This window comes from Plodia interpunctella, chromosome 12 (assembly GCF_027563975.2).
Source record: "Plodia interpunctella isolate USDA-ARS_2022_Savannah chromosome 12, ilPloInte3.2, whole genome shotgun sequence".
Taxonomy (NCBI): domain Eukaryota; kingdom Metazoa; phylum Arthropoda; class Insecta; order Lepidoptera; family Pyralidae; genus Plodia; species Plodia interpunctella.
The window spans coordinates 3,047,913-3,075,797 of NC_071305.1; the positions used below are offsets into that span (position 1 = coordinate 3,047,913).

Sequence of the window (27,885 nt, forward strand, 5' to 3'; positions counted from 1 at the left end):
TCCTTTTTCACGACTGTTTTGGATAGTTTACCTACCTAGCTTATTTCGCCGAATTTTCGGTATTGAAGTGGAACAATGTGTATGAATTAACATTTTATTCATGAGATTAGATGTGATAATGAATTTGAACTGATGCTAGTTCTACTTGAATAAAGAGGATACCCTAAAACGCTAGTTCAGCCATTTACATGAAAGGTAAGTACAAAAAATTGGTGGTACCTCGAATGTTTTTTTATTCCTGTTGACGACAGGATTCTTAGTGGAAAATTTAGTTAATTCATAAATATAATAGTAAATGCCATCGTTTAATATTATTATGATAACACATTCCGTAAAATTATGCATACATAGTCGTCATAGGTATATAGTTAGTGTATATACCTATTTGCCGCTATTTTGCTATACATTTGTATGTAAGTATAATCCAGCCAAGTTAAAAAGATAGCGCTGGACTACGTTCCATTTCTATTAACTCAAGTCGTGATTTTATAACATAGTTACCTACATAAGGTTTAAACTACGAGGCTATAAAATCTACTTAACATATATTGATTTTCTTGGAAGCTACATATAATGTATCGATTGCTTCTTGTAAATTTTGTTATATTTCCTATTTTGTTATATTCCAAACGACAACTTATTTTTACTCGGGTAGCAGATTATTCATGAAAAGGAATGTTTTTTGTCTATGGTTTTTTTCATTTTTGTTCTCTTCCTTGCGTTAGTGGTTTTGTCACATTTTCGTAATTTTCGTTTATAATATTGAAAAATTTGTGCCTATTTGTTCATGGTTTTTGATGTATACATAAGAAATTTCTTGTTGCACAACTGCAGTGTATATATCTTTACAAAAAGGAAATGGCGGCCGCGAGCAACAACCCGGTTTACGAAGTGCTCAATGATGCTGTGGAATATCTATGTAAACTGGGATCTAATTTACGTATTCGCTCGGAAACAATGAAGAATAAAAATATTCGCAAGGAAAGACTGAGAAATTCTCACGCAATTCAAAAGGCCGCCAAAAAGGTTCTTCTGATTTGTGAACTCTCTAAAAAATCTCTGCAGAATGTTGAAGTTGGTGTTAAAAACGTATTGACATCGATAGAGCAAGCCCAATCCTGTGGCGGGAAAAAATTATCACAGGAGAATGTTATTTCACCAAGAGTACATGATAAAAAGTATGAGTATTTTGAGTATGAATCAATAAAATTGAGAATTGCCAAAAATATTCCTTTGAAACATTTTATGTCTGTCAAGGTTGTGGCTCGAAGCATGCCTTCTGCTTTACTTAAAAAATACCCTGTTTTGTATGATTGCAAGTTGTATCGGTTACGAATGAAGAAAAATAAACTTCAAAAACAAACTGATTTAAATTACAAGGATATGACCAAAAGTGAGAAAAAGGAAGAATCTGATTTTGAAGGAGAAGTTAAAAGTAAAGAACTGAATAATTTTGAAGGAGATGGAGTTGTGGCTGATACAAAAGAAGGTAAAGATGAAAAATCTGAACCATCAAAAGTATACAAAGCAAAAAGAAGTAAGAAAAAAGTTGATAGCTCAGATGATCATAAAAAGGAAGAATCTAACAACCCCAAAGTATACAAAGCAAAAAGAAGTAAGAAAAAAGTGGATAGCTTAGTTTTAAATGAAGAATCTGAAAGGAAAACAGAAAATGTTCCATTAGATAATGACAGTAAAAGTAAATTATCAGATAATTTATCTCCAAAATCAGATGCAAAAGTAAAGAAAAATGAAAAGTCTGATAGTGATTCTGATGATAATAACAAGCATGAAAAGTCTGAACAACATACATCCTCAGGATCTCATGGAAAGTTGAAAAGGAAACGAGTGGCAAAATTAGAAGATGATTCTGATAGGGAGTCTATCAAATTGAATTTCAAACAAAAAAAAAGTAACAATGATATTCAAATTTTAGATAATATTGTATTAAGTGATGATGATGTTAAAACTGATAAAGATGTGAAGCATAACTCAAAGAAAATGAGAGTTATAGATGATGACAGTTCTGATGAGTCCCAAAAATCAAAAACTGAAAGTAGTACAAAAAATAAAAAAAATGAAACTTTAGATGGTAATGTTACTGAAAAAAGTGACAGTGAAGAAAATAATAAAATAAATGAATCACATTCTGATTCAAAAGAAAATACAAGTGAAGTAAAAAGTGCAGCTTCAGATGCGATACCTTTAATTAAGTGTGTTAGTATAAGCAAATTACTTAAGCCTTCTGTATTAGAAAAAGTAGTTGAGAAAACTATTAATAAAGAACAAGAACAAAATAAAATGGTATCACCCAAAACAAATCAAATAGAGCAGCAGAGAAGGGACGACAAAAAATCACAGAATGAAAGGCTAGATAACAAATATTGGATGGAAAAAAGAAAGGAAGTTAAAGCTTTCAGACCTAAAATGTTTAATATCAATGTAAATAGGTTGCCAAAATTAACAGAATTATTTTTAGAAAAACATAATCTGAATAGAGTTACACAGTTTGGTTCAGTTGTATGTGAAAAAAAAAATAAACCCATAGAAAGTGATTGTAGCATAAATAAAGTTAAAAATGCTTTATTAAATGACTCTGACTCTCATGATGGTGCTCAGGAAAAATCAGATGACACAGACAGAGTAAAAAGTTCATTGCTACAAGAGTCAGACTCTGAAAACGAAAACACACCAAAGAAAGAAGATGATAAACCTAATGAAAATAGTTATAATCACCTTGCTGAAAATCTAGATGAGATTTCTAAGAAAACAAAAAATGCTCTATTATCCAGTTCGGAGTCTGATAATACTGTAGGTGATGTTACAATGAAAGATATAAATGAGAAATCCCCAACAAATACAAGATCTGGATCTCTTATTAATAATGCAGATACAAACGAAGGTGAAAAAGAAAATCATGATAATGATAAATCAAAGGATCAATTGAAATCAAATAATACGGATGAAGTTAAATCTGCTTTGTTAAATTCATCTGATGACAGTCCAAAAACCCCAGCAGATAAAAGGAGAAGAGACAGTCAGGGCACAACACCAAGATCTAAAAGGAAGCATATTATGGAAAGTATGCATGCTAAGAAAATGCTACTTACTTATTCATCAAGTTCTGAAACAGAGGATGAACAGTTACGCAGTGTTTTGAAAGAAATTAAAGATTCTTTACTTGAAGGGATTTCTCCTGATAAAGAAAAGAAGAAATGTCGGTCTAAACACCATTGCAGAAAGTTAGCTACTTCATCATCAGATGATGAAGAAGTTGACATAAATAGACAAAAAGATACATCTCCTTTATCTGATTCAAATGAAAGAACACTTGAGAAAAATGAGTTATTACCAAAGTCTCAATCCATTGACCAGAAGAGCTCTGAACAGGATAATGATAACAGTAAGAATAAACAAAAAGAAACATCCCCTTTAACTGATTCAAATGAAGGTAAAAATGAATCAATACCAAAGTCTCCATCCACTGAAAACAAAATCTTTGGTGAGGATAATGATGATAAAAATAAACATAATGAAACTGATTCAAATGAAAACGGTTTAAAAAATGAAAGTAGCTCAGTACGAAGGTCTTCCTCAACTGAAAAGAAGAGTAGTGAAAAGGATAAATCAGGATCTGAATCCGGAACTCAAGATTGTACTGATGATGCCTCAGACAAACAGTCTAATTCCAGTAGAAGCAAGGTTAGGTTATAATAATTTGGTTTACTTTTAATTTCATAATTCGTTAACATGTTTATGTTTTGACAAATTTTAAGGCAATATCTGTACAATGAAAGTACATTTTCGCTATATTCCCCAGATGCATTTGTAAGGATCTGTATAGTTTTTAGGCTAGAAAAAAAGTTAAATATTTCTTTAGTATTAAGTACTACTGACTCCTTCAATGTAAGAATTTATTTAGTGTCATTAAATGTGCATTGGAAATATTTCTGGTTTCATTTGTTCACGTTATAAAAATCGTAAATAATTACATAAACAATTTCTTCAATAGGTTTTTCAATATGTAGGATTTAGACGAAGGACCGTTCAGCCTTTTTTTGATTAGCCACGATTTGATATGTGCCCAGTGTCAAGTGCTAATGAAAATGTGAATTAGGATTTAGATATACATGCCAGAAGCTTGCAAATTTGCATACCAGTTACTGTCACTGTATACATATGCAAGAGGCATATCAAAGCCAGCATGTAGCAAATTTAGGCTACTTGCATGTATATCTCAGCTAATAGGTATATGATATACACGTCTGAGTTGTAGAGAATAAAAGACTTCAAAATAATTACAGATTGGGCGTTCAAGGACAAATAGCACACGCAGTGGTAGCAGTCAAAAATCAGACTTCTTGGACACTGACAAAGATATTAATGGGTAAATATTGTATTCGGGATTTAAGGGCATATCTGGAATGCTACAAAAATAAATAATGGGAAAAGTATTCCTAACAGAAGTAAAATGTTTATGTTCTTATTTAACACTTTATTCATGCATGATTTGCGGTGTATAGTTTGGGTTACTAGTTGCTAGGTACTTTTTAATTTCATATAACTGAAAATTAAAGTGGCTAAGCCATACACATTTTGCATGAACTAACGGTCAATACATATAATAAAATAGTAGAAAAAAAATCTGTACATTGAATATATTTACATAAAAACAAAATTAGGCGATAGAGTCATAGTAATAGAGTAAGAATAAAAAAAAATCTGTATGTCTGTTTGTATCTGGATTCGAATGAAACTTTTTTTGGCATATAGCTATTAAGCCCGGGCAACCTATAGAGTATAAAAGATTTTGAAAACTAGAACACCAGATGGAGAACAATGATGGTCCAGCTAAACTATAGGAAATATAGATATGACGCTTTTACAAAAGTTGTTCAGCCTGATGAGCATTTTCTGCTGAGATATAAAAATCGAAGATCTGGAACACCTGAAGAAGAGTCATAATAGTTCAGCTAAACTATAGGAAATATAGTTTTTAATTCTGATGAGCATCTTCTGTATGTATATGTATTGTTACATATTTTTACCTTACCAAAAATTTTTGGGCCATGCGAACGAAGTTGCGAGCATCAGCTAGTATTAGATAGATTTTTCCGCTAAGAAGAGCGAATTCAGGCTCAATCGTTTTTGGACGAGTCCTAAAATCTGAGATTTTGTCTTTGAAAGTGTTGTCATTATTTCAGTAATTTTTTCATTGGTGTTTCTGATTTGATTTGATTGAAATTTCGAATAGTCATCAAAATAAAAATTTGTAATCTTCCCTATTATTATTCAAATTTCTGTGAATAGGAAAGTATCTTAGCATATCAATTCCAGGCTAACGAATCTCAAAACCCTGAATAAAGCCCGACGACGGCGATCAACGTCGTCCGAGACGAAGTCGTCCAGGGCTCCCAGGCGCAAGAAGAAAATGTCCAAGTCACTCATCAGTTCCGAGGTCATGCTCAAAGCTGAGTCGAGCTCAGATGCGGCGTCGGGGGCGGAGAGCGAAGGTGGTGAAGGTACAATGAATATTATGTTGTCTCTTAAGTTATACACGTGCTGTCCTTCGAGGTTCTTGTGAGACGTTTATTTTAAAATGATATGAGATTATTATTTGTCGTGAGTGCTGGGACCATTTCACCCACAGAAGTCAATCTAGTATTCACCCATTTCCCCGAGGAAGGAATAAATATCATCTACATCATTGCATCCCTTTCTACATCCGTTTGCGGACACAGACCTTTTCCATCTTCCTCCTATTAATCTTCAAGGAATATAAACACATTTTTATTGCTTACTGCGGCCTAGGTAGCTCCCGTGGGAAAGTGGGGATAAAGTCTAGCACTTTATCCCATCCCATTATGCTATTCCAGGATGACTCTACCCGCGTACCCATTGACAGAATCTTTGGTCTCTTTATAATTAACAAATATGGGTCTTATGAATTATTATTTAATTTTCTTTGACAGATCTATCAACAGTAACTATGGCACCACTGAATGGAGGCATTGACGACTTGTCAAAGGCAGATTTACTGGTAGAAAGTGACTCTTCTAGTTCTAAAAATGAATCTGGGGTAAGATTTTTTTCATAGATTCATCTCTTTGAGCGTGTTTTCGATGCTTTCTCTTTCTAACTTTACAATGGTTTCACAGGGGGAGGCAACTAAAGAAGAGTCAGATGAAAAGTACGTAGTTCTTCTTAGTTCATATACTTAACTAATTAATACTGTAATAATCTCAATGACAATATTGGAAAATTATTTGTATTGTGTGTATGTATAATTAAAAAATGTTGCAGCCTGAAATCTAAGCGCAACCGCAAAGCCAATGCGATATCGTCCGATTCGGAAGCCGGTTCGTCTCGTAAGAAAAATGCTAAGGTCAAAATTAGCGATTTTGAGGATTCTGAAGCGGAGAGTTCTGAGCCGGTTAAGAAGAGTAAGAGAAAGAAGGTCGTTGATAGCGATGCGTCGGTCGGCTCCTCCGATGGCGGGTGAGTTACACTTTACCTTAACCCACAACAATACATCAAAAAGAGATATGGCCAATTACAAGTTTTCGCTGACAAATAGTTACATTAACATAAAGATAACTTCATTTTCGTGCCCATCTTTAATCCTTATACTTGTTTCATTTTAATCTTCGTAAGAATTACTGAACGTGAATACAGAGTGCCACTGAGTAACAGTATTACTCATTGGGAGGAAGATACAAACGACGGTGTAAGTCAATGGGAATGAACCGTTTTAAATAAATCATCACCAGCCATTTAAACGAGAAGGAAGCCCTTCCAACCATAAGAATAGAATTTAAATAAATAATAGTTAAATTTGAAATGAAATGACTTCTTTTAAAAAGGTTATTAATATTGGACAGTAAAAAGAAACGTCGCCGCATCAAGCAGGTGGACAGCGACGGCTCGGGCTCCGACACGGAGAACGAGGGTCGAAACAAACACGGCAGGAAGAACATCCGCAAGGTAACGTCTTTTATAATAGCAGGCACGCGGCCCGTCGGATGGTGAGTGGTTACCGCAGCCTATATCCTGCAGCACTAGGGGTGTCAAACGCGCGTTGCCTACTTTAGTACCGTATCGTAAATAGTACCTTATTTACACTGCCTCTAAAACACAACAATGCTAGTTTGAAATATAAAATGATTCGGCTCTGGTTAAACCAGTCGCCTGATTGACGTCAACCCTCTTTGGGAGTGCTGTCGTGGCCTATCAGCATTTATATACCTTAGTTGCCTCGTAGACATCCGCGAGGTTATGGTTAACCTTTTAAAAATAGTCATAAATTTTATTTATACTTATGTTTTTTTCGTCAGGTAATGGGCAAAAACCAGTTGGAAGAAGCTACAAAGAAAGCGGCGAGACAAGAAAAGGAGAGGATTGCTCGTATTGCCGAGAGGCAGAAAATGGTAAGGGTTCTCATTATTTTATATTATCGTCAGAAAAATGTATTACTTCAAAACAGTCAGTGTAGTTGCGATCTGAACTAAAAAATCCCAACTAATATAAATGCGAAAGTAAGTTTGTTACCTCTTTACGCATTATCTACTGGACCGATTGTTATTAAATTTGATACACGGGTAGAAAATAACCTGGAAAAACACATAGGGTACTTTTTATTCCAAAATTCCCACGAGAGCGAAGCCCCGGGGCGCAGCTAATACATAAATAAATAAAATTTAAGTTCAACTTAATTTTTTAGTTTTTAATTTTTCTTCTAATATCTTTGTACTAATAATTGTTTTCCACTGCAGTATAACAATTTGGAGTTCGACGAATCTGGGAAACCGGACGAGGTGGTGTTGGAGAAGGTGGTGCTGGATTTCGACCCTGAAACCAAGGAGCCTCTGATAGAAGTCGACAGGGGACTGGTCAAGAAACTGAAACCGCATCAGGTTAGACGCCTTTTACGGTTACAAAGTAAACAAGGAACTCTTTTAAAGCTCACTTTCAATGAAACATCTTGCCGGGCGGTAGCATTGCGGTATAAATGATCTTAATAGTTTCGCCATGTTCGTCTGTGGTTTGCCACAAGAATTATTGGTATAGAGATTTGTAATTTGAATTGGGAATAGTGGTATACACATTGATCACAAATAAATGTGGTAAAATAAAACTTGGATAAAATATCATAAGGTACTTATCGATTTCAAGTGTGTCAAAACTCGTGACATATATTGTGATCATTGCATACCCTGCTTTAATTTCGCTCCATAACTCTTTAAAAACCAACATTAATGTTCATAATTATATCCTAATATTTATCAGGCAGAGAATGCTTTAATCATTAAGTTCGCCATTTGTATAAGTATCTTTTCAGTTGTAACAATATTTTTCTTCGTCCACGCCTTCTACCACTTATTTGGGATTTATTTTGTTTATACTTGGAACAAAAAGTTGTATAAATAATTAATATACAGACAACAGCACATCAAGTTACTCTGCATGAACCTCTATAGCGTGGTAATAGCGGCGAGTTTGCAATGAATTTGGATAGGTTTATCTGCTGTTACTGTCACTATAACCGCTAATTGTTGTTACCCAGGCGAACGGGATAAAGTTCATGTGGAACGCGTGTTTCGAGAGCGTGAAGCGTATCAAGAAGGACAAGGGCTCTGGATGCATTCTCGCGCATTGCATGGGCTTGGGCAAAACACTCCAGGTAAATTACTGATTCGGTCAAATTTATTTATTTTATTTTTCAAATTTAACCTACCATTACAGAAAGCATATTCTAAATCGACAGGACAGGAAACCTGCACATTGGTGGACAGTTTATTTCATTAGTGTATACGCGACTACCCGCCACTAGATGGTGATAGGTAGTCGTAAAAGTCAGATACCTTTAGTCGACTTGAATAAAATCTGACACAAGTGTACAATAACACACTGTCTAGTGTACGATAACACACACTGTCGACCTCGGTGGCGCAGTGGTAAAGTCACTTGCACTTTAGGCAAGCACCCCGATCGGGTCATAATAGAAAATGATCTTTTTCTGATTGGCCCGGGTCTTAGATGTTTATCTATATGTGTATTTTTTATAAAATACGAGTATACTATCGTTGAGTTAGTATCCCATAACACGGGGTTAGTTCAATCTGTGTGATTTGTCCTTATATATTAAAAAGAAACACTATATGATGATAATGATTTCAGGTGGTGTCCCTAACGCACACATTGCTGACTCACGGCTCTCTGACTGGCGTGAACAGAGTGTTGGTGGTGTGCCCACTGTCAACCGTCCTGAATTGGGTGAACGAATTCAATATGTGGCTCAAACATGCCGAGACTGAGTACGAAGTTGACGTATATGAGCTATCCAGGTAATAAACCATTTTGATATCCTTACATATCATAAACCAAGACCCCTGCCGCGTCTGTCTGTCTGTTCGCAATAAACTCAATAACTATTGCACGGATTTTCATGCGGTTTTCACTAATAGCTAGTGTGATTCCTGAGGAATGTTTAGGTGTGTAATTTATTATATTTTACCCGAGCGAATTCGGGACGTGCACCTAAGTATATTCTAATCTATACATCTGTAAGATTATCATGAAGAAGAAAGATTGTAATTTTGGACGTTTTTTTTTCTGAATCTATTCTGATATTTAATTATTTATTCTGTTGCGCAAGGCTATTTGTTATCGTTACAATAGAATGATCTTGCAGTCTATTATGATTATTATTCTATCGCCTTAGTTTTGTAACATTTTTTTTATTACGTCCGTTACGTAACTCCTCCAATTTTCAGTCGATCACCCGAACATCTAGTTAAGAAGCGGACTCATTTTCGTCTTGTGTATACAGGTGACTTTTTATACATTGGCAATATTTTGTCTACAAGCTCAGTCCATGATTATGAACAACTATTAGTAAGGGAATAACTCCGAAATCGCGAAAAAAAAATTGCTGTTCTATACAAATTAAATATCTAAGTTGTGGAAAGAAGATTTTTTTCACGATTTCAAGTTGCTTCTATACGAAAAGTTGTTCAGTACCATCAACTGAGCATAATGCCAATGTATAAAAAAATCACCCTGTATGTATGAATGAATGTATAACAGGTTCAAACAGAACTCGGAGCGTGCGTTCCAACTGCAGCAGTGGTTCAAGCACGGCGGGGTCTGCGTGTTGGGGTACGAGATGTTCCGCAACCTGTCGGCCGACAACGCCAAGAAGTTCAAGAAGAAGATGCTGCGCAACTTCCAGGAGAGCCTTGTAGATCCTGGTACGATAAAAATAAATATATTTAAAAAAAAAATATTTTCTTCTTTCGAGTCATTATGGTTATGTTATATAATGTGAGACGACTTTTATTGCTGTCATTGCTATGTCGTTAGCCTTGTAGCGAATCCTGTGCTCCGATGCTCATCGACTGAGGAAGAAACCGGGAATACTCTTAAATGTATTACACCTTTGTTTAATATGCTCAAAAATATTGTCATCATTTCCTTACATATGATAAACCAAATATATTGATATTGTAATTCCTGAGGAAGATTTAGGTGCATTATTCATTATATTTTTATCCGAGCGAAGCTAGGACGTGATGCTAGTATTACATATTTACACAACCGTTGTTGAATATATATAATTAGACTTGTAAAATATTTGCAAAGGCATTATTATCATAAAATCAAATTTTACGTCACCTACATTCAAATCAAAGTATAACGTCGCATTTTATACACGAGAGATAGTGAAACCTCAATGTATTCCCAGGTCCGGACCTGGTGGTGTGCGACGAGGGCCACCTGCTGAAGAACGAGAAGACGAGCCTGTCGCAGTCCATGAACCGCGTGCAGACGCTGCGCCGCATCGTGCTCACCGGCACGCCGCTGCAGAACAACCTCAAAGAATGTGAGCTTCTTCTTCTTCATCGTCATCATCGTTGACTTCTCCCACGTCGAGTAGGGTCGGCCCTCGTAATCCTTTTCTGCCATTGTGTTATATAACCTTGGAGAATGTGAACGTTACACTTTTATATGTTTGGGTTTTTTGGTCAGCGTGTTAAGCATTTTTATGTCTTAAAAAGTCACGGAACAGTTTAGAATGTATTTATTGTGGTTTTCGGATTACAGCTTAAGTTAATGTTTAGATCACAAACGGTGAAACTGACCTCTTATATAATCAGTTAACTGTCTTGTCAAGAACTTTTTTTTTAAAGAAAAAAATTTTTTTATGAGAAAAAAATTTATATCATATATATTACTAAGGTCTACAATCTCTATTAGCTATCTATCAATAAAGAATCAAAAACTTAAAATCAAAAGAAACTTTATAGAATAGTTTCCATTGACTATCATGAAATTTGGGAAGAAAGATATGCTTACTTTGGTTTTGTGGATAATGTTTATTTCATAAACAAAAAATTTTATAAAAAAAAAAACTTAACAGTATTTGATTTTGACAGTTGGACAAGAAGCCTTGAAGATTTTTTTCTGTAACCCAAAACGTTTGCTTAATGAGACCATCGTAAACTGTGGCAGACTACTGCATGGTGCAGTTCGTGAAGCCGAACCTGCTGGGCAAGTACAACGAGTACCTGAACCGGTTCGTGAACCCCATCACCAACGGACAGTACACGGACTCCACGGAACACGACATCCGCGTCATGAAGCGGCGCTCGCACGTGCTGCACAAGATGCTGGACGGCGCCGTGCAGGTAACCGCTTGCCTTGCTTCGCTTCATTGTTGACCGTTGCGATCGTCGTCTTTGCCCTTCAAATTTCAATAAACACAAGAATCTTTTTACTACTGTTTGTTTGAAATAACTTTATTGCACATAATAAAATAGAAATACAAATTACAGTAAATTGAAGAGTTATCCCATGAAGTCAAGTTAAATCTTCCAGTGAATCTGTGTTGGAGACACCTAGTGTAAATTTTTATCAATATTTGATTTTTAAGATTTTAGAAAGGTTCTTTCTTTATTTTGAAGGACGGTAATTATAGCGGTTAAAATGCTCGAAAATTCACCGTGCTTCATTCCTGCGCAGAAATTACCGCATGAGTAGTTCTCAGAGCGCTTCGACTTCTTTTCGATATAATTTCGCGAAAGAATCGAATCATTCATAAAATTAACGTACTACAATACAGATTAATTGTAAGTCACGATTTTCTTAACAAAAATATTTGAACTTTCCAGAGAAGAGACTACGGGGTGCTGGCGCCATTCCTGCCTCCAAAACACGAGTATGTGTTGTTCATCACCCTCACCGAGCTCCAGATCAAACTGTACCAGCATTACTTGGACAACTACTCCAGACGGTTAGTGTTCTTTTTGCGTGTCGATAGCATATCTTAAAATCACACCTGTCTCTCACTCATCAGAGCATGTTCCCTGTTCCTTCCTCAGCTTTTGAACGTTGGAGCATAGTGTCTACTTTCCTAGTTTTACTTGTCCACTTACTTACTCCACCTGGTCAAACTGTTTGTCTGGCCCACTTGAGTGCGCAGTCTGTTTAGGGACTAAGTGGGTCAGGGTAAATCATGACCGGTTATAAATAGTGTAGGTACATGGGCGTATCTAGAGATGTCTTGAAGGGGTAGCTGCTCTCGATGAATATTTTGTATTATCTTTTGTCAAGTCACTCGTGGACACGCAACATTTTATTGCATCCACAGTTGTTATGGCGACATACAAAGAATATTTGTTTCACGTACCGTCATTTATATTATTGATAAATTATATTGTTGTAATGTTTCCCAGGCCTCAACCGGGAAAGTCCTCAGGATTCCTGTTCCCCGACTTCCAGTCTCTACAGAGGATTTGGACGCACCCGCTCGTGTTAAAATATAATTCTGAGCGGTATGAAATCATGCAGCAGAAAAAGGTACGACAATTCAAAAATATATACTGTTTCGCTTTTGTCAATTTGGGCCATACAGCTAAATGTGGCCTTCGACTTTTCCTGGCATTGTCTACACCGTAAAGACGTGATAAGATTAAAATTATAAGGACGTGATTTATTTGATTTTACTTTCAGATTATTTGGCCTTAGTGTGTAATGTACGAAATAGACGTCAAATTTTTCTGAGTCGAGATGGCAGATATATCATCTGGTTATATACTAAATAACAGGATATATATTAAATAACATGCAACGAGGAAGTTTAAAAGTAGTTATATCATATGGTTTTTGGCCAGTGATTATTTATGTCTTACAGTTATGAAATCTTATGCCAAATACGATATTGACTTTTATAGATTTTACTTTTTTTTGTTACAGAGGGATAAGGAGGAAGAAGATTCAGAAGGCTCTCTAGCGGACTTCATTGATGATGACTCTACGCCCGATGTGAGTTGACCTTATATCTCTTATCATGGTCTGACAATATAAATGTAACCAGTTATATATTGTCAGAATCGTAGTATCGGGGTTAATGTAAAATTTCATATGGTACCTATTGCCAGATAGTACTAATAGTATAAAGAAATCAGATTAGGACTGTCAGTAAACACGACTGCCAGTAACGAATTAAGTTTTTTTCGTTACATTACCAACTATAATGGTCAAGATTGGTTAATAAACGCCAGTGCTGAAAGCCAAAAGGGCACAGCGGCCCCATCTATTTTCTACTCTATTAGACATATTGTAATGTTAGGTTGATCCGCCTCCGATGAAACTGCTACAATTCGGCGAAATTTATGTTGATTTTGTTTATCCGGCACATAGACGTCAAAAATGTACTTAAAATTAAGTCTACGGCGGATGAAGTGACGCAACAAACTTCACCGCGTTCATTTTTTCAAAGACGTCAATTAGCAAATGTGGGTTGATGATGATGATGATGATGATGATGATGATTCCCTAGGAGTCGTCGTCGGAGGAGTCGACGGCCTCGTCGGAGTCGGGGTCGGAGGACAGCCGCAGCCGCAGCCACAAGAAGGGCAAGAAGAAGAAGTCCGCCGGGAAGGGTTCGCGGCGCGGCACTCGCGCCAACCCAGGTCAGTGCTGCACTTATTTCTTTATTTTTTTAAATAATAATGAGATAAGGGGCTCTCGACCACTGAGCTATCGAGACCGTGCCAGTTCGGCCGAATCAATTCATTTCATCCATTTTAAAAAATAAGTTAAAAAGCATGTGTGACATGTATAACAAATCAATTTAGATAGTGCTGCACTGGTGCTACAAAGGTAGTTGCTATATAGAAATTAGAAGAAATAATAAAGATATGTCTTAGAATAAATTCCTTCAACATATACAATAGGGTAGTTGCCATCGAGTAAAATCAGATGCTTTTTTTTCCATGTAACAAAAACAAAAAATATGTGGGACTTTTATAACTTTATTATGCCTTCATTTTTTTTACTTTATTATGACTTTATGCCTTTTAAGAATAGGGTAGATTCAAGTCAAATCAGATACTTTCTTTCATCTGTTAAAAACAAAAAATATATGGCGATTGTATGACAGTAGGCACGAATGACGTCACAAATGTTGGAGTCAAAAAGCGTTAATTATACTATGAGAAAATGAAACACTAAATGTTAATATAAATAAAATTGATCAATACTTGCAATATTGCCCCTAAATGAATTAAACTTGCAATAATGAATTTAACTTTCTTATACAATACATCCACAACAAGCTTCGATCAATTGAAGTGACATTTGATCATCATGTTTCTACTATGTGAATGAATTACAAAATATTATTCTATAATCAAATCTTAAAAAACTGGCTTACTTTCTACCTTTCATCACTAAACCCTGCTGTTAAAACATAGTCATATTAACTTTTCTATTTCCAAAATATGTAACTAATACAATATAATATTACAGTGGAATTAGAAGAGGAAGAGAAGCCGGCCGAAGTGGTGGAACAGAAGTATTCCAACCCAACGGAGTGGTGGATCGACATGGTGACTGAAGACGAGCTCGAGGACATGAGGAACTCCTCCAAGCTGATACTGCTGTTTGATATACTGCGGCAGTGTGAAGCTATAGGGGACAAACTGTGAGTGCAACTAATACATTGTTATGTTGGCCGTATACGAAAAAGTTCTTAAATTATGTTTGGTTATGTTACATTTATTTATTTAAAAACGGCATTACTCAGTAAAAGTATTTATTTATTTATTTATTTATTAGGTACACAAAACAGTTTTACAACAAAAGTTAATATAAAAACAAACAATAGAAACATAGCCAGTTGCAAAACCAAAAACAAGTGCACTCAGCATGATTAACTTAAGTGACGACAAGTAAACAATATATAAACAAATTGGAGATGAGTACTTAAGTATATAGTTACAATGTGGGGACAAAAAATTTGGAGCATAAATAAAAAAATACATAATCTAGATAAATCAAATGGTTGATTTAAAAAATAGCAAGCAAGAAACAAAACTGTAAAGGCATATAAAATAAAACAATTATAATGAGTGGATGATTATGACAGCAATCTACGGATATGGTTTTTGAATATAGAAAGTATTGTATGTATGGCACCTAAAATTTATAACAAAAATCCACAACAACTTAAAGATCAATGTTAAATTATATAAATCAGAATTTAAATTTATTTTAAAAGCACCTCAGGTCCTTAAGATGAATGTTATTATAATTTGAATGATTTTTTAAAATGTTAGACTCAGATAAAAATGTAATTAATTTAGTTACTTTTATTTATTCGATTTTGTTTTGTGGGATGATAGCATGCTCTCCATTTAAATATGCATACCCGTGGACTGTGAAACATGTAGGATTAAGTTTTTCTTTTCATCTATGTGCATTGTAAAAAAATGTAAACTCATATTATTGCAAATAAATAATCTTTGTCTTTGTCTTTATTTTGTTGTTATTTCAGGTTGGTGTTCTCACAATCTCTGTACTCACTAGATCTTATAGAACATTTCCTTGGCAAAGTGGACGAGGCGACGCAAGAGGGTCGCGTTGATGAGAAACTAGGTGGCCACGTAGGTTAGTGTACATTTTTATTCGTGTCTAAGTGAATGTTCACCCTTCTTGCTATTTTTCTGCCAGTTTTAATCTTAAAATACAGTTTCTGCCGGATTTTTTAAGCAGTCGAATTTGCATTTCTATAGTAAAGTATTTCCTATGTAGAAGTAATGTTATTTTATAAGATTGGGGATGTTTCGGTTCGGATTCCATTGTACCTTAACAATGGAATGGAATGAAATGGATGGTTTTGTGGAATGGAAGACATTTAAAAGCTTATTGAGACTTGGTATTTCGCCACACGCTATTTGTGCTACAGGCCATCCATATTTTTTCACGTGATTATAAAAATATATATTATAGCCTGTTCGATTTTGGTTCTTCTTTCAATTCATGGGTTAAGCTGATTTTTACGTGGAAATAGTAGAAGAGTGACATAGGCTAGTGGTACTATAAAAATGACATGTATGCAGGCTCGTGGTCCCCGGGCGTGGACTACTTCAGACTGGACGGGTCGACCTCGTGCGAGAACAGATCCATCTGGTGCAAGAACTTCAACCGAGAGGACAACCCCAGGGCTAGGTCAGTCATAATACTAATTCATTTGTACAGTCGACCGGGTGTAATAGCGACGAATTTACAATTAAATTGGGCTTTATATGCAGTTGACTGTATAGGTAGATTTAACGAGTTACCGTTAGCATTGACTGATCATCTGTTTAGTGAAACCATCTGGAAGAAATAATAAAATAAATAATCTCTGTGCCAAATTTCATCAAAACTAGACCAGTAGTTTAAGTTTGTCCTAATTTTAACTTATAAACGCGAAAGTAAGTTTGTTACTTCTTTACGCATTATTTACTTAGCAAATCTTCTTGAAATTTTGCATACATGTAGTTTGAAGTGTGAAGGAGGACATATACCTTTCATCCCGGAAAATGAACGCTGTCAAAATCTAGTTCAATATAAAAAAATATAGAAATGTTTCCTCTTCACAATGTGGTAGCGATGAATGTGAGAATGTGACGTGTCGTGCACGCAGACTGTTCCTGATCTCGACGCGCGCGGGCGGGCTGGGCATCAACCTGGTGGCCGCCAACCGCGTCGTCATCTTCGATGTCTCCTGGAATCCCTCGCACGACGTGCAGAGCATATTCCGCGTCTATCGCTTCGGACAGAAGAAACCGTGCTATATTTATCGGTTTTTGGCTATGGTGAGTTTATTGTGAGCGACGAATCTTGTATTTGTTTCAAGGTTTTGCGTAAATTTATGAATGGATATTTTTTAAAATATTTTACCATCTATAATGAAATTTGAATTTAACACATGATTTTAAAATTATAGACACTTTGATGTATTTCAGAAGTATAGATATAATAGTTGGTTAGAGCGAATACGATTCAAGCGGCAAGCAGATCAAAGACAACAATTTATTTTTTTTAATTTCTACTTCTTGGTAAACGTCAACAGTTTTCATCTATCGTTGTTGCTATGCACAAATTGGAAACACCGGGTTCATCTCTATATTCAAATCAGAATAAGTTCCTCGCGATCAGAAAGTCTAAGTAGCAAAACGTCCAACAAAGCGAAAAGTGTAATGAGCAATTTGCCTAGCTAGCTAATCGCTCATGTAGCAAAACGTGTAACCAACAAGAAGCGTTACAATATACCGACGCGGTGAAACGATAAAGGCAACATTGTCCAGGGCACGATGGAGGAGAAGATCTACGAGCGGCAGGTGACGAAGCAGGCGATCAGCAAGCGCGTGATCGACGAGCAGCAGATCGACCGGCACTACGCGGAGAACGACCTCGCCGAGCTCTACACGTTCGAGCCGCGCGCGCCCGCGCCGCGCCCCACGCCGCCGCTGCCGCGCGACCGTCTCTTCGCGGAGATGCTGCGGGAGCATGAGCCGCAGGTTACATAATATCTTTATACGTGTCTGCTTCAACTTTTTAACATTTTTCTATGCTTTTGTACGTATGTAAATTCGTCGAAGGCATATACAGGGTGATTTTTTATCCAGTGTCCAAATTTTTTCTAGGTATTAAGTACCATTAATACATTGATTATTTGAAAAAAAAAAACAGTATGAAAAATTTCAAATTAGAAATAATTTTCTTGTACCGAGTATCCTTTCAATATGGACACCCGAGTAAACAGTACTCATGCGCCGGCCGCGCCCCACCGAAAGGGAAGGCAATTGTAGTAACGGGGGAGGGAAGGGGTGGACGGGGGTGCCGGCGGCGGCTTTGAAACCTCTGCGCAAACGCCGCGCCACCAGTCGCCTAGCTCCCGTGACGTACGCGTGCGCTCTTACGTAATCGGCTCATTTCGTGATTCGCGATAGGAACTTGTTCGTATTTTTAATTTTCTACAATGTACTGGAACCGTGAGTACTACGAAATGGTGCGGTGCTACATTTTGAGTGGTGAAAGTTTAGCAGCCAGAGGATGTATAAGGCCAAAAGTATTCCTCGAATTCGCGCTACGGGCATACTGGAACCAGCAGTTCCTCACCGTAGAACAATTTTGCGAGATAACCAAAGGCTCTTGGATCATGGCCAGTTTACTGCAGGAGAGGAGATGGCAGATCGGCATTGGCCCGTCGCATGGCCACCTCGGTCACCAGACCTTACGCCCTTAGACTTTTATTTGTGGGGTGAAGTGAAAAGACTTGTTTACGTTGAAGAGGCCCAAAGCCTCGATATGTTAAAAACACAAATAGTGCGTACATTTTACACAGTGAAAAGAGACACTTTAGTGCTTAATATGTTAAAAGGTAATTTAAGAAAAAGAGCCAGGATCTGCTTAGAAATAGACGGTTTACATTTCGAACAGGTCCTGAAGTATTGTGACTGATAGTGTAGGTGCCCTCGTAACTACACGTAAGTTAATTTTAGTGAACTTTTAATTAGTTGATTTTTAATTTTGTACATAAGTTGATTCAAATGTTTTAAATACGCCTGATTGCACGTGGTTTTTTTTTTTGTTTTTACTCGTACCTATTCTTATTGGTAATTTTATTGGAATCCAATAAGTATGTAATTAAAAGCCTTTTGCAATTTGACGGTCCTAAGCCTGGAAAGTATGAAGGGAAAATTTGCAACTTATGTACACAGCAATTACGGAAAATCTGTATTTTGTCAATGAAAATGGAAGGGGTCAATGCCCACGAGAGGCGGGGCGATTGAAAGCGCGTGATCTTACCTACCGTGTTTATGGCGCGCGGTGTCAACTATAAACACTTTTGGGATAACTTTAGCACGCTTTATTTCGATTTTTTTGTATGGAGAGGTACATAACGAAAAAATACGCGTCTTATTTTTTTCGACAAAGAATATAATACATAAATTTGGACACTGGATAAAAAATCACCCTGTATATTAACACTTGTAAACAGAAGACATATTTTTTATTAAAAAAAATATTATTTATTATTCCCCCCTAGATCTACAAGTATCACGAGCATGACTCGTTGCTGGAGAACAAGGAAGAAGAGACTCTATCGGAAGAGGAACGCAAGGCGGCGTGGGAGGACTTCGAGAACGAAAAGAATAGGCCTCCGCCTGCGCCCGCGCCTATGGCCTGGCCCGGCATGAGTCAGTATAACGTTTCATACTAATACCAATGATAAAATTAATGGGCATTCCAGGAGAAAACGTTTTTTATTTTGGTGTTAAACATTTCAGTATACTGTTAATTTTGATAAATTTTAATCACAAAAATAATTATTTTCGAATGCTAATACAATCTAATCTATTAGAACTTTTAAATTAAGTTTATATAAATAAATTGATCTTGAAAAAAGAATGAACCATGAACTGGCTGTTATTTTATAGTGGCCTAGGTAAAAAAAGTTTTTTATTACGAAATGTACATTTATATGTACATTTCGTAATAAAAAAACTTTTATTTATTGTATGTACATACATACTAACTTAATCAAAGGCAGAAAAACAAAATCACATGCGAATAGAACCTAGAATAAGTGGTCCTGTTCCATTCATTAACGATGGATCTTTTATATAAAACGATATTGTCCCGCACCGCAGTGTCCGGCATCCTGCAGCAGCAGCAGCTGGCGTACGCGGCGCTGGCGGCGATGCTGCGCAAGGACATGCCCAACATGAGCGACCAGCAGATCCGCGACATGTTGCCGCACATCTACAACGCCAACCCGGGGGTGAGCACTAGTGCACTAGCGGCCCAGCCCGGCTTGCTCGCACATAATATAAATTAACATATGTTACTCCTGAAGGTTTCGTCTGTCTCTGTATCAAATTTCATCAAAAACAAAAATAATAAAGATCTTTTCTCTATAATATTCGAATAGTATCCGATTATAAATCACACAAACATTTGAATGTTCAATTGCGGTATTACAAATGCCTGCCTGACGTTAGAGTTATTGCATAAGATCTGCCTCCTGCCAAGTCTATGCGTCCCTTAGTCGCCTCGTACGACATCCACGGGAATATATGGTGTCATATTCTAGGGCGGAACCACACGCCGCCTGCTACTATCATACATAAACGAAAATTCCCATGATACGAACACTACTAAAATACCTTTGCCCAGCAGTGGGACACTTCCATAGGCTAGTAAAAAAAAAACTTTCATTCATTCATCTGCTTACTTTTATGTGTTTTTATTATTATTTTGTTTTAATTTATTAATTATTTATTTAAAATATCTCAAATATTAATCTTATTACACATTACTCGGATCAAGTCATTTTTATATGTGCCGTGCGATTTTTTTGTTTGCATTGCTTAAATACATGAGAAATCTCGCGTTTGATTTTACTACTTTTTTAAATGAAAAAATGGACAATTAGCTAAATAACATATTTATTTGTCCAGATGTTCGGTGGATATGATTATGGCGTAAGTTATATGTCGATCTTGAATATAATAATAGTGCCCGTTTTGTTTCTTTTTACGCCATACATACTTGTATACTCACTATTATTTTAAAGCATGGCCTGCATCTTGGATGGCAAATTTATAATCTGTACATGCGCTTGCGATGATATTCACTAGCTCAATATTTAGCTAGATATTGTAGAAGTTATAGACTTGGAGCACGAATCATGTGGTCTTTTTCGCACTTACTTTTTCACACGGTGGTAAGAGTAGTAAAATTAGAGAGCCCATATAAAATATATCTTGTCTTTTAATTTTACACATAGTTTATCTAGATTCCTGGTTTGAGATGCAGCGCAGCACGGTGCAGCGTAAAAATAACCTCACAGTTTCAAAAGTTCGGCTGTGATTTTATAACCGGCCGCCTGCCTGACTTTAATCCCCATTGTGATTGCTATTATTGCCTATCACCTGCCAAGACTATGTTTTACTTAGTCGCTTATATGGCACTATTCCGGCGCAAAACCACACGCCGTAACGCATTTATAAAATTATATCAATCATCATCATGTCGAGTGTGTTATTGTTAACACTGGTGTCAGATTTTATTCAAGTCGCCTAAAGGCATCTGACATGACTTTTACGACTACGTACCCCGCCATCTAGGGGCAGGTAGTCGCATATACACTAGTGAACTAAACTGTCCACCAGTGTGCAGGTTTCCTCACGATGTTTTCCTTCACAGGAAGCAAGTCTATGAAAACTATTATATATGTCAGATTGGTATACAAACTCATATAGCACTCTGGCCTCTTAACCATTACACCACCTCTGCTTCATTAATTCTTATATTCATTCTTCATTCATTATATCAATAAAAGTTCTACACGTCTCATTCACAAATCTCGCGTGTGAACAGAATGAGGCGACCCGCGATGAATTCGGTCCATTTTTTTTTGATTTCATTCCGCACTTCGTATTTGTAACTGAAACTGGCTCAATGCGTTACCTTTATTTTGAGATTTATTTACGATATTTCCCACTTTTACGAAGTCCAGGCGAATCTGATATCTTTATAATAGGTCCTATAAATAATACGCGAAGTCTATTGCGTGATATGTTAGGACGGGTTATTTACTCGATACCAGAAGTGAATGAAAATTATTTTTTCTTTATCTACATTTTCAATCTAGGAATGTGATGTGTTATGATTTATTTGTCATTTCCTTAGGCGCATCACTTTCTACTATCGAGAGCTACTTACTTCTTTTGCCACCATCTTTATTCTAGTTGGCATATTAACTTTAGTTTTTCGAAGGAGCATCCATATTATTTCTGCATACATTACAGATTAAAAACCTGCCTATCCTATGTAAACGTCTATATACTACTATATACACTGTTACAATCTGCAAAAAAAAATAATTAAATTTTTAAATTTCGACAGTTGATGCAGAAAATGGGTGAAATTTATAAATACGGGCAGCCTGGCATGATGAATCCGGGAATGATGAATCCTCTGATGGCGGGTAAGTTGAAGCGTTTTGTTATCTCTATTTGTAAGAGTTTGTGAAAGTCTTATTGATTTTATATGTAACTTAATTGAGTTCTTTCCTATGTATGTGTTATTTATTTATTTTTAATATATAACTTGCCATGTTTATTTGTGTCTTTAGTATCTAAAATTTGACCACTTCCTGTTGTCATATATTTGGTACACTACCACAGAGAGGGTTGAACGTGCTAAGGTTCTGACTACGAAGGACGCCGAAGACCGTACGAAGTGGAGAAGAAAAAAGTAGGAAATCGATCCCTGGGCTCCAGAAGAAACCGGGAAAATGTTTATATAAAAGAGTTGTTTTTTGTAAATTCATAATCAACAATCTCAACCAAGGTATGAATATAAAGTCGATAATGTTTATAGGCGCGGGGTCGGGCAGTATGAGCGGGTCCAGCGCCCTGGGCTACGAGCCGCCGTGGCAGCGGCAGCAGCAGCAACAGCAGCAGATGCGGCTGCAGCAGATATTGCAGCAGCAACACAGTGTACGTATTTACATCAACTTTCATAATTAATTTTATTAATTTCGTTAAACGCAATACTACTATTTACTGTCTTGTCCACTGTGATTTAATGTTGGCCACCATCAAAATCTAGAATCTAATGTTGGCACGCAAATATTTATTTGATAGTATGTTCGTTTTGTGATTTATTTCTCTTTATTTGTGTTTACTGGCGATTTTAGTTAACATTTCGTTGCTACTCTTCGATTCGAATCCGGCATCCTAAATTGGTTTTCGAACGAGATCAATTACGAATACCGACCGAAAGTGTTTATTTACGTTATTTAAGAAATAGAAATGAAAAACGCCGTTGAATAATTGGGTTTGAATGTTAAAGATGGGCGCGAAATACTACGCGGGCGGGCTGGGCAGCCGGGACCCGGTGGCCATGGCGCTGCAGCAGCAGCGCGCGCGCGAGATCATGGTGGGCGAGCGACAGCGCGGGCGCGGCCGGCCGCCGCTGCAGCCGCGCGCGCCGCGTCCGCCGCCCTCCGCCGACGTCGTCACGCTCGACTCCGACTAGCTGTGTGCGGTGTATGCCAGCCAACACTTCTTTATTTCTAGAGATTACGAGACGTCAGTAAATAGAACCAGCTATTCTTTTTTTTTATGGAAGGGTCTGGGGGGGACAGATGTTGATGATGAAATAGTTTTTAATAAAATATTTGGTATTAATATCACCGCTGTTAATAAAGTATCTGATAGTCTTTATGTACCATATTGAAGATAGCGTTCAAATTTGTATTTCACAAGCGTTGGATTTGGATAACTGGCAAATCACATCAAGCATATTTATCTAGAAGTTGGTCAAATATGGGCCCTAAATGTTATAAATTATCCATGAAAATGCTAAGATTTGAGAGCGAGGAAATTTAGATAAAGATTACATTTTTTTTCATCGATTTTCTAATTTATGATATTTAATATCTATACCCAGCTACCCGGTATTTTCACACACAATTATGAAAAATAAATAAATTATAAATCCATGTTTACATTGCAGGTACCGTGTATAGTGCAAGGACGTGTACAGTGAACGATACAAGGTGCTACGTACGAGGCGTACCGCGGCCCTGGCCAAATGTGGAGTGATATAACTCGGTAGATTATTACCTAGGGCTTACGCTCCACGCAACTCCCGCGCATTTTGTACTCGAAATGCTCTTGGTGATAATTTGTTCTCGGAATGTCTTTCCTGATTGGTCTTATTGAGATGAAAAGTATTATAAAAATAGTTTTTTTTTTCTAGCTAAAGGACGAAAGGCTACAGTTAATTATGATACACCTCATATTTTAAATTTACCTTATTTCCAAAAAGGGGATTAACAAATTCAGTGCACATAACGTTTAAATTGCAAGTGGCACATAAATTATTTTGATCAACTGTTTGATTTACATTTTTAGCATAAATACATTTACATATAAAATGATGATTAAAGATTCTCGAAATTTGTATGATTAAGTCTTAATTATAATATTAAGTTTTTGAAATTGTTTAAAAATAGACATTCCCGGAATAATTGAAAGAGAGATATTTCGTTAACAGAACATAATGTATGGGACATACCCGCATACATATCATGAATCTCACTCGTTTATTTAACACTAGTGATACCCATTGACTTCGGCCACGTAGAAAACCAGTGCTTTTTAAATATAGCTTTTCTATTGGTATTACGCGTTATTCTCGCCTTACGCGTACTAAACTAAAATGTTGTGTGATTTGCGATATATAGACGCGAGTCAATCAATAAGGCTATAGCGAATGCCAAGCATCTTTAAATGTTTGCAATCTTCTTTTCCTTCTTCTCTTGATCTTCATACGATTTCGATAATTATTTCGAGTTATTTACAAGCTGTTATGTTTGGAAAAGTGACTATAGCTTACGCTATGTTTCTATGCTTTGGAAAAAATTCTCATATAAATTCAGAATTTGCTTTCATTCTGGTTTATTATATTATTCTTGAGAATTTTGCGATGACATATCAAAGAATCTCTCTTTTGTTTTTCTGTTGATAGTGAGAGCGCAAGCCCGGGGCGTAAACTTAATATTAATTGCACCTGCCGTCACGTTGTTAGCCAGATTGAGGCCATAACATATTTCTTGCAAATATCGACTGCGTTGCATCAATTCGATTCGAGGTCGGTTTGTCGATTTTAAATTAGGAATCGATCGTCGAAACTTCACTGTGAAACGCATCCAACCAATCACAGACTGGCATTGTAACGAGAAGATCTGATTGGTTGGTTTCCTGTCACTGCAAAAAGTTTCGACGATCAAACTCCAATTGCGAACTCGCTCTAAGAACGGTTTCGATTTCCATTGTGGGCAAACGTTTCCGATACCGGTGTGTAGAAATCGGATCCAAATGATAAGTTAATACTTCGCGCGGTTCACGAAAAGGACAGATAGCCGTTTCACATTCCAACATTTTAAAATCAATTGCAAGGCATATGTAAAGGCCAAACATAAATGTGCTCAAACTCATTTGACGCGTGGTATATAGACATTCTTTCTATGTGGCACTTGAATAATCATGAATAGCTTCCAACAGATGTGCATTTATTTATGTTTTCGCTATATGTCACAAAAGTTGGCCTAATCCAAATGTTGCTGACACATTATGATAATTTTAAGTTTATAATATATTGTTTCAATTACTGCATATTATTTATGATATTGAAAAAGTACATATCATGAACACTGCATATACATGCACATGAGGTAGTTTTAATATGTACTTGTGAACAATTCAATGACTAAATCTGCAAAAAATCAAGTATCTGTTGGAAGTCAAGTGTCAGATTAATTTTAAAATATATCTCTCAGTACAGGAACTTAGTGGTAAGGTATGTTATATGTCAGTAGGTAGCAATCGTTTGTGTAACATTGTACCGTGAGACATGTCACACAGTTATTTCTAAAAGCCTATTGCACTACATGTCTACTTACATGATTATTGTAGAACAGAAACACCAATCTATATAATATTAATGATCATCAAAACCAAATGCTAAATATTAGTGTTGTATCGACCATAGTTTCTATCATCGTAACCATTACAGCAATTAGGAGTCCACTCTTGGTATAAACTAACCCATAGTTTTGGTTGCAGTTTAAGAATAACAGATTCTCCAACTGCAACCGAAACTATGGGCGAATATATATAATATAATATTCATAAATATAAAAAATATTTTATATATTAAGTGATGTTATGTGGCAAAGAAGTGAGAGACGGGAGTTTATGAAAAGCAAATGGCCTACACCCGTGCAAACACTGATAGTTCATTAATGACTAATGTTGATAACTTATTAAAATTTAGCATTTGGTATATTCATAATTTCGTTTTAAAATTTAATCATTTGCGTGTACATAATCGCCATAAAAGTAATGAATCTTATGACGCATATTTGTTCGGTTTAAAAAATAAATACTAATAAGAATTTTTCCTATGTATTGAAAAGGCGTAAATATGGCGAGTTTGATTACTTAGTTCGAATTTCAATAATGCTTTATGGATATAATTTTTTTGTATGAAAATTATGTACGTTTAGTTACTCGCTAAAGAACTATTCGGCGCGTCAAAAAAAAAATGCAACAAAAAAAAAACGCATTTCTTTTGAGCGACACGAGGTTTCAGGCATACAGTTTTATCGCACTTGGTGGTTCTCAGAGCGTTTTATCGAGCGTCAATTTTCTTGAGGAAGGAATCATTTACAAAATCAATCATTATTATAATTTACATTACCACAGTAATGATTTATAATTTTAAAGTCAGATAGTAAAACTAATTCTTGTCTTTGTTAAAATTTGAAAAATTGTAATGACAGCGCGGCTGCAGCGTTCAAAATGCTATGAGAACCAGTATTTTTGTACTGCATAAAATGGTTATGAATATTTGGTTAGACGGTATAAAATACTCCAATTATAACTCCAACTCCATCTATACTTTTCCCCGTGACGTTCAAATTTATTAATCAATACAGCTTGCATCAACCAAGCACATAGCATAATACCTATCCAATTAAAATAAAATATTCAAAATAATTATAGCACGGACATCTATTCTCACAAGGAGATTTAGACAAGGAACATTGTGAGTACTTGTGACGCAGGTGCGAGTGTAAAGAATGACTTGGCTATGTTTTGAATATTTAGTTAACAGAAAAATTGTAAAATCGTTCAACTTTTGTTGTATGCAAGTTACAGATATCTTGACTTAGAAATGTTTATTGTCTTTTATACAAGAGATAACGGAGCATTGAATGTAAACATATTTATTTGGCCTGTTTATGTCAGGTGGTTTAGTTGTGATATTGCCTATCTTAATTTTTTGTATACGTTTATTTTTAATTGGTCACCATTGTGACGTTAATTTTAGATGCAGCAATTATAGAAGTAAAATATAATTTTAGAATAAATATTACGTATATCCCTAACCAGTGTGACAGGAATGCATTTTGTATGGGTTTATTTTACTGTAAGAAAAAGCAGAAAGTTGATTTATTGTAATTCTTAGAATATTATGCTTATGTTATTTATAGTTTATATTGGTACATTATAGAATCAATATTTCTGTATGTATGGTTTTTTAATGAGAATTTTCCACAAGTTTATGAGTGTAATAGACAAATGGTGAAGACAGGGAAGGTTGTTAGTTCTATATATAATACAAACAGTATTTCAGTTAGTATAAGTTGTTTTTACATGCACCTTCCTTATGTCTCCCACTGACGCAATAGTATGGCTATAAGTATAGTTATTGTGAATCGCTATATAAGTGAGGACTGCTGTAATTGTTTCATTATTTATGTAATATATAAACTGTAGAAATCTTCCTATTATTTTGTAGTACAATCAAAGTATAATAAATGATTTTGAAATGTGTATATGTTTTTTTATTCACATCCAAAGCCACTCACTATTTCAATAGTACTCATAACCATCAAGGTATTAAACCCTTATGATTTATCTTAACAACTTTTCCACAAGTCCATATTGGCACAGGTGATTTTCCAAT

General features: G+C 35.9%; 1 protein-coding gene across 5 annotated transcripts; it reads left to right on the top strand.

The window, feature by feature from the left end:
* On the top strand, window positions 1-27,752 carry LOC128674416 (transcriptional regulator ATRX homolog). 5 transcript variants are annotated; one of them, XM_053752926.2, is made up of 30 exons: window positions 1-195; window positions 4,305-4,387; window positions 5,338-5,522; window positions 5,973-6,079; window positions 6,159-6,190; window positions 6,304-6,498; window positions 6,882-6,984; window positions 7,335-7,427; window positions 7,773-7,913; window positions 8,564-8,680; window positions 9,178-9,344; window positions 10,087-10,250; window positions 10,745-10,882; window positions 11,512-11,687; window positions 12,171-12,292; window positions 12,735-12,858; window positions 13,255-13,323; window positions 13,841-13,973; window positions 14,812-14,986; window positions 15,839-15,951; window positions 16,404-16,512; window positions 16,973-17,144; window positions 17,637-17,849; window positions 19,382-19,532; window positions 19,986-20,116; window positions 20,796-20,819; window positions 22,246-22,327; window positions 22,723-22,841; window positions 23,197-23,391; window positions 23,863-27,752. In XM_053752926.2, the coding sequence occupies exons 3-29, from the start codon at window positions 5,432-5,434 to the stop codon at window positions 23,380-23,382; spliced, it is 3,447 nt and encodes a 1,148-aa protein (XP_053608901.1). In that variant the 5' UTR covers window positions 1-195; window positions 4,305-4,387; window positions 5,338-5,431; the 3' UTR covers window positions 23,383-23,391; window positions 23,863-27,752. The 5 variants fall into 5 exon arrangements, 4 of the variants coding, with proteins under 4 accessions (XP_053608901.1, XP_053608903.1, XP_053608899.1 ...); XR_008405160.2 differs by lacking the exon at window positions 1-195 and adding an exon at window positions 687-3,702 and having other exon boundaries at window positions 23,197-23,435; XM_053752924.2 differs by lacking the exon at window positions 1-195 and adding an exon at window positions 687-3,702.
* The last annotated feature ends 133 nt before the right edge of the window (window positions 27,753-27,885 follow it).

Excerpts from the sequence above, each read along its gene's own strand:
- LOC128674416 (XM_053752924.2), top strand. The coding sequence starts at position 859 with ATGGCGGCCGCGAGCAACAACCCGGTTTACGAAGTGCTCAATGATGCT. Across the intron at positions 13,974-14,811 it reads CGGCACTCGCGCCAACCCAG|TGGAATTAGAAGAGGAAGAG; the intron begins GTCAGTGCTGCA and ends ATAATATTACAG. Across the intron at positions 20,820-22,245 it reads TCGGTGGATATGATTATGGC|TTGATGCAGAAAATGGGTGA; the intron begins GTAAGTTATATG and ends AAATTTCGACAG.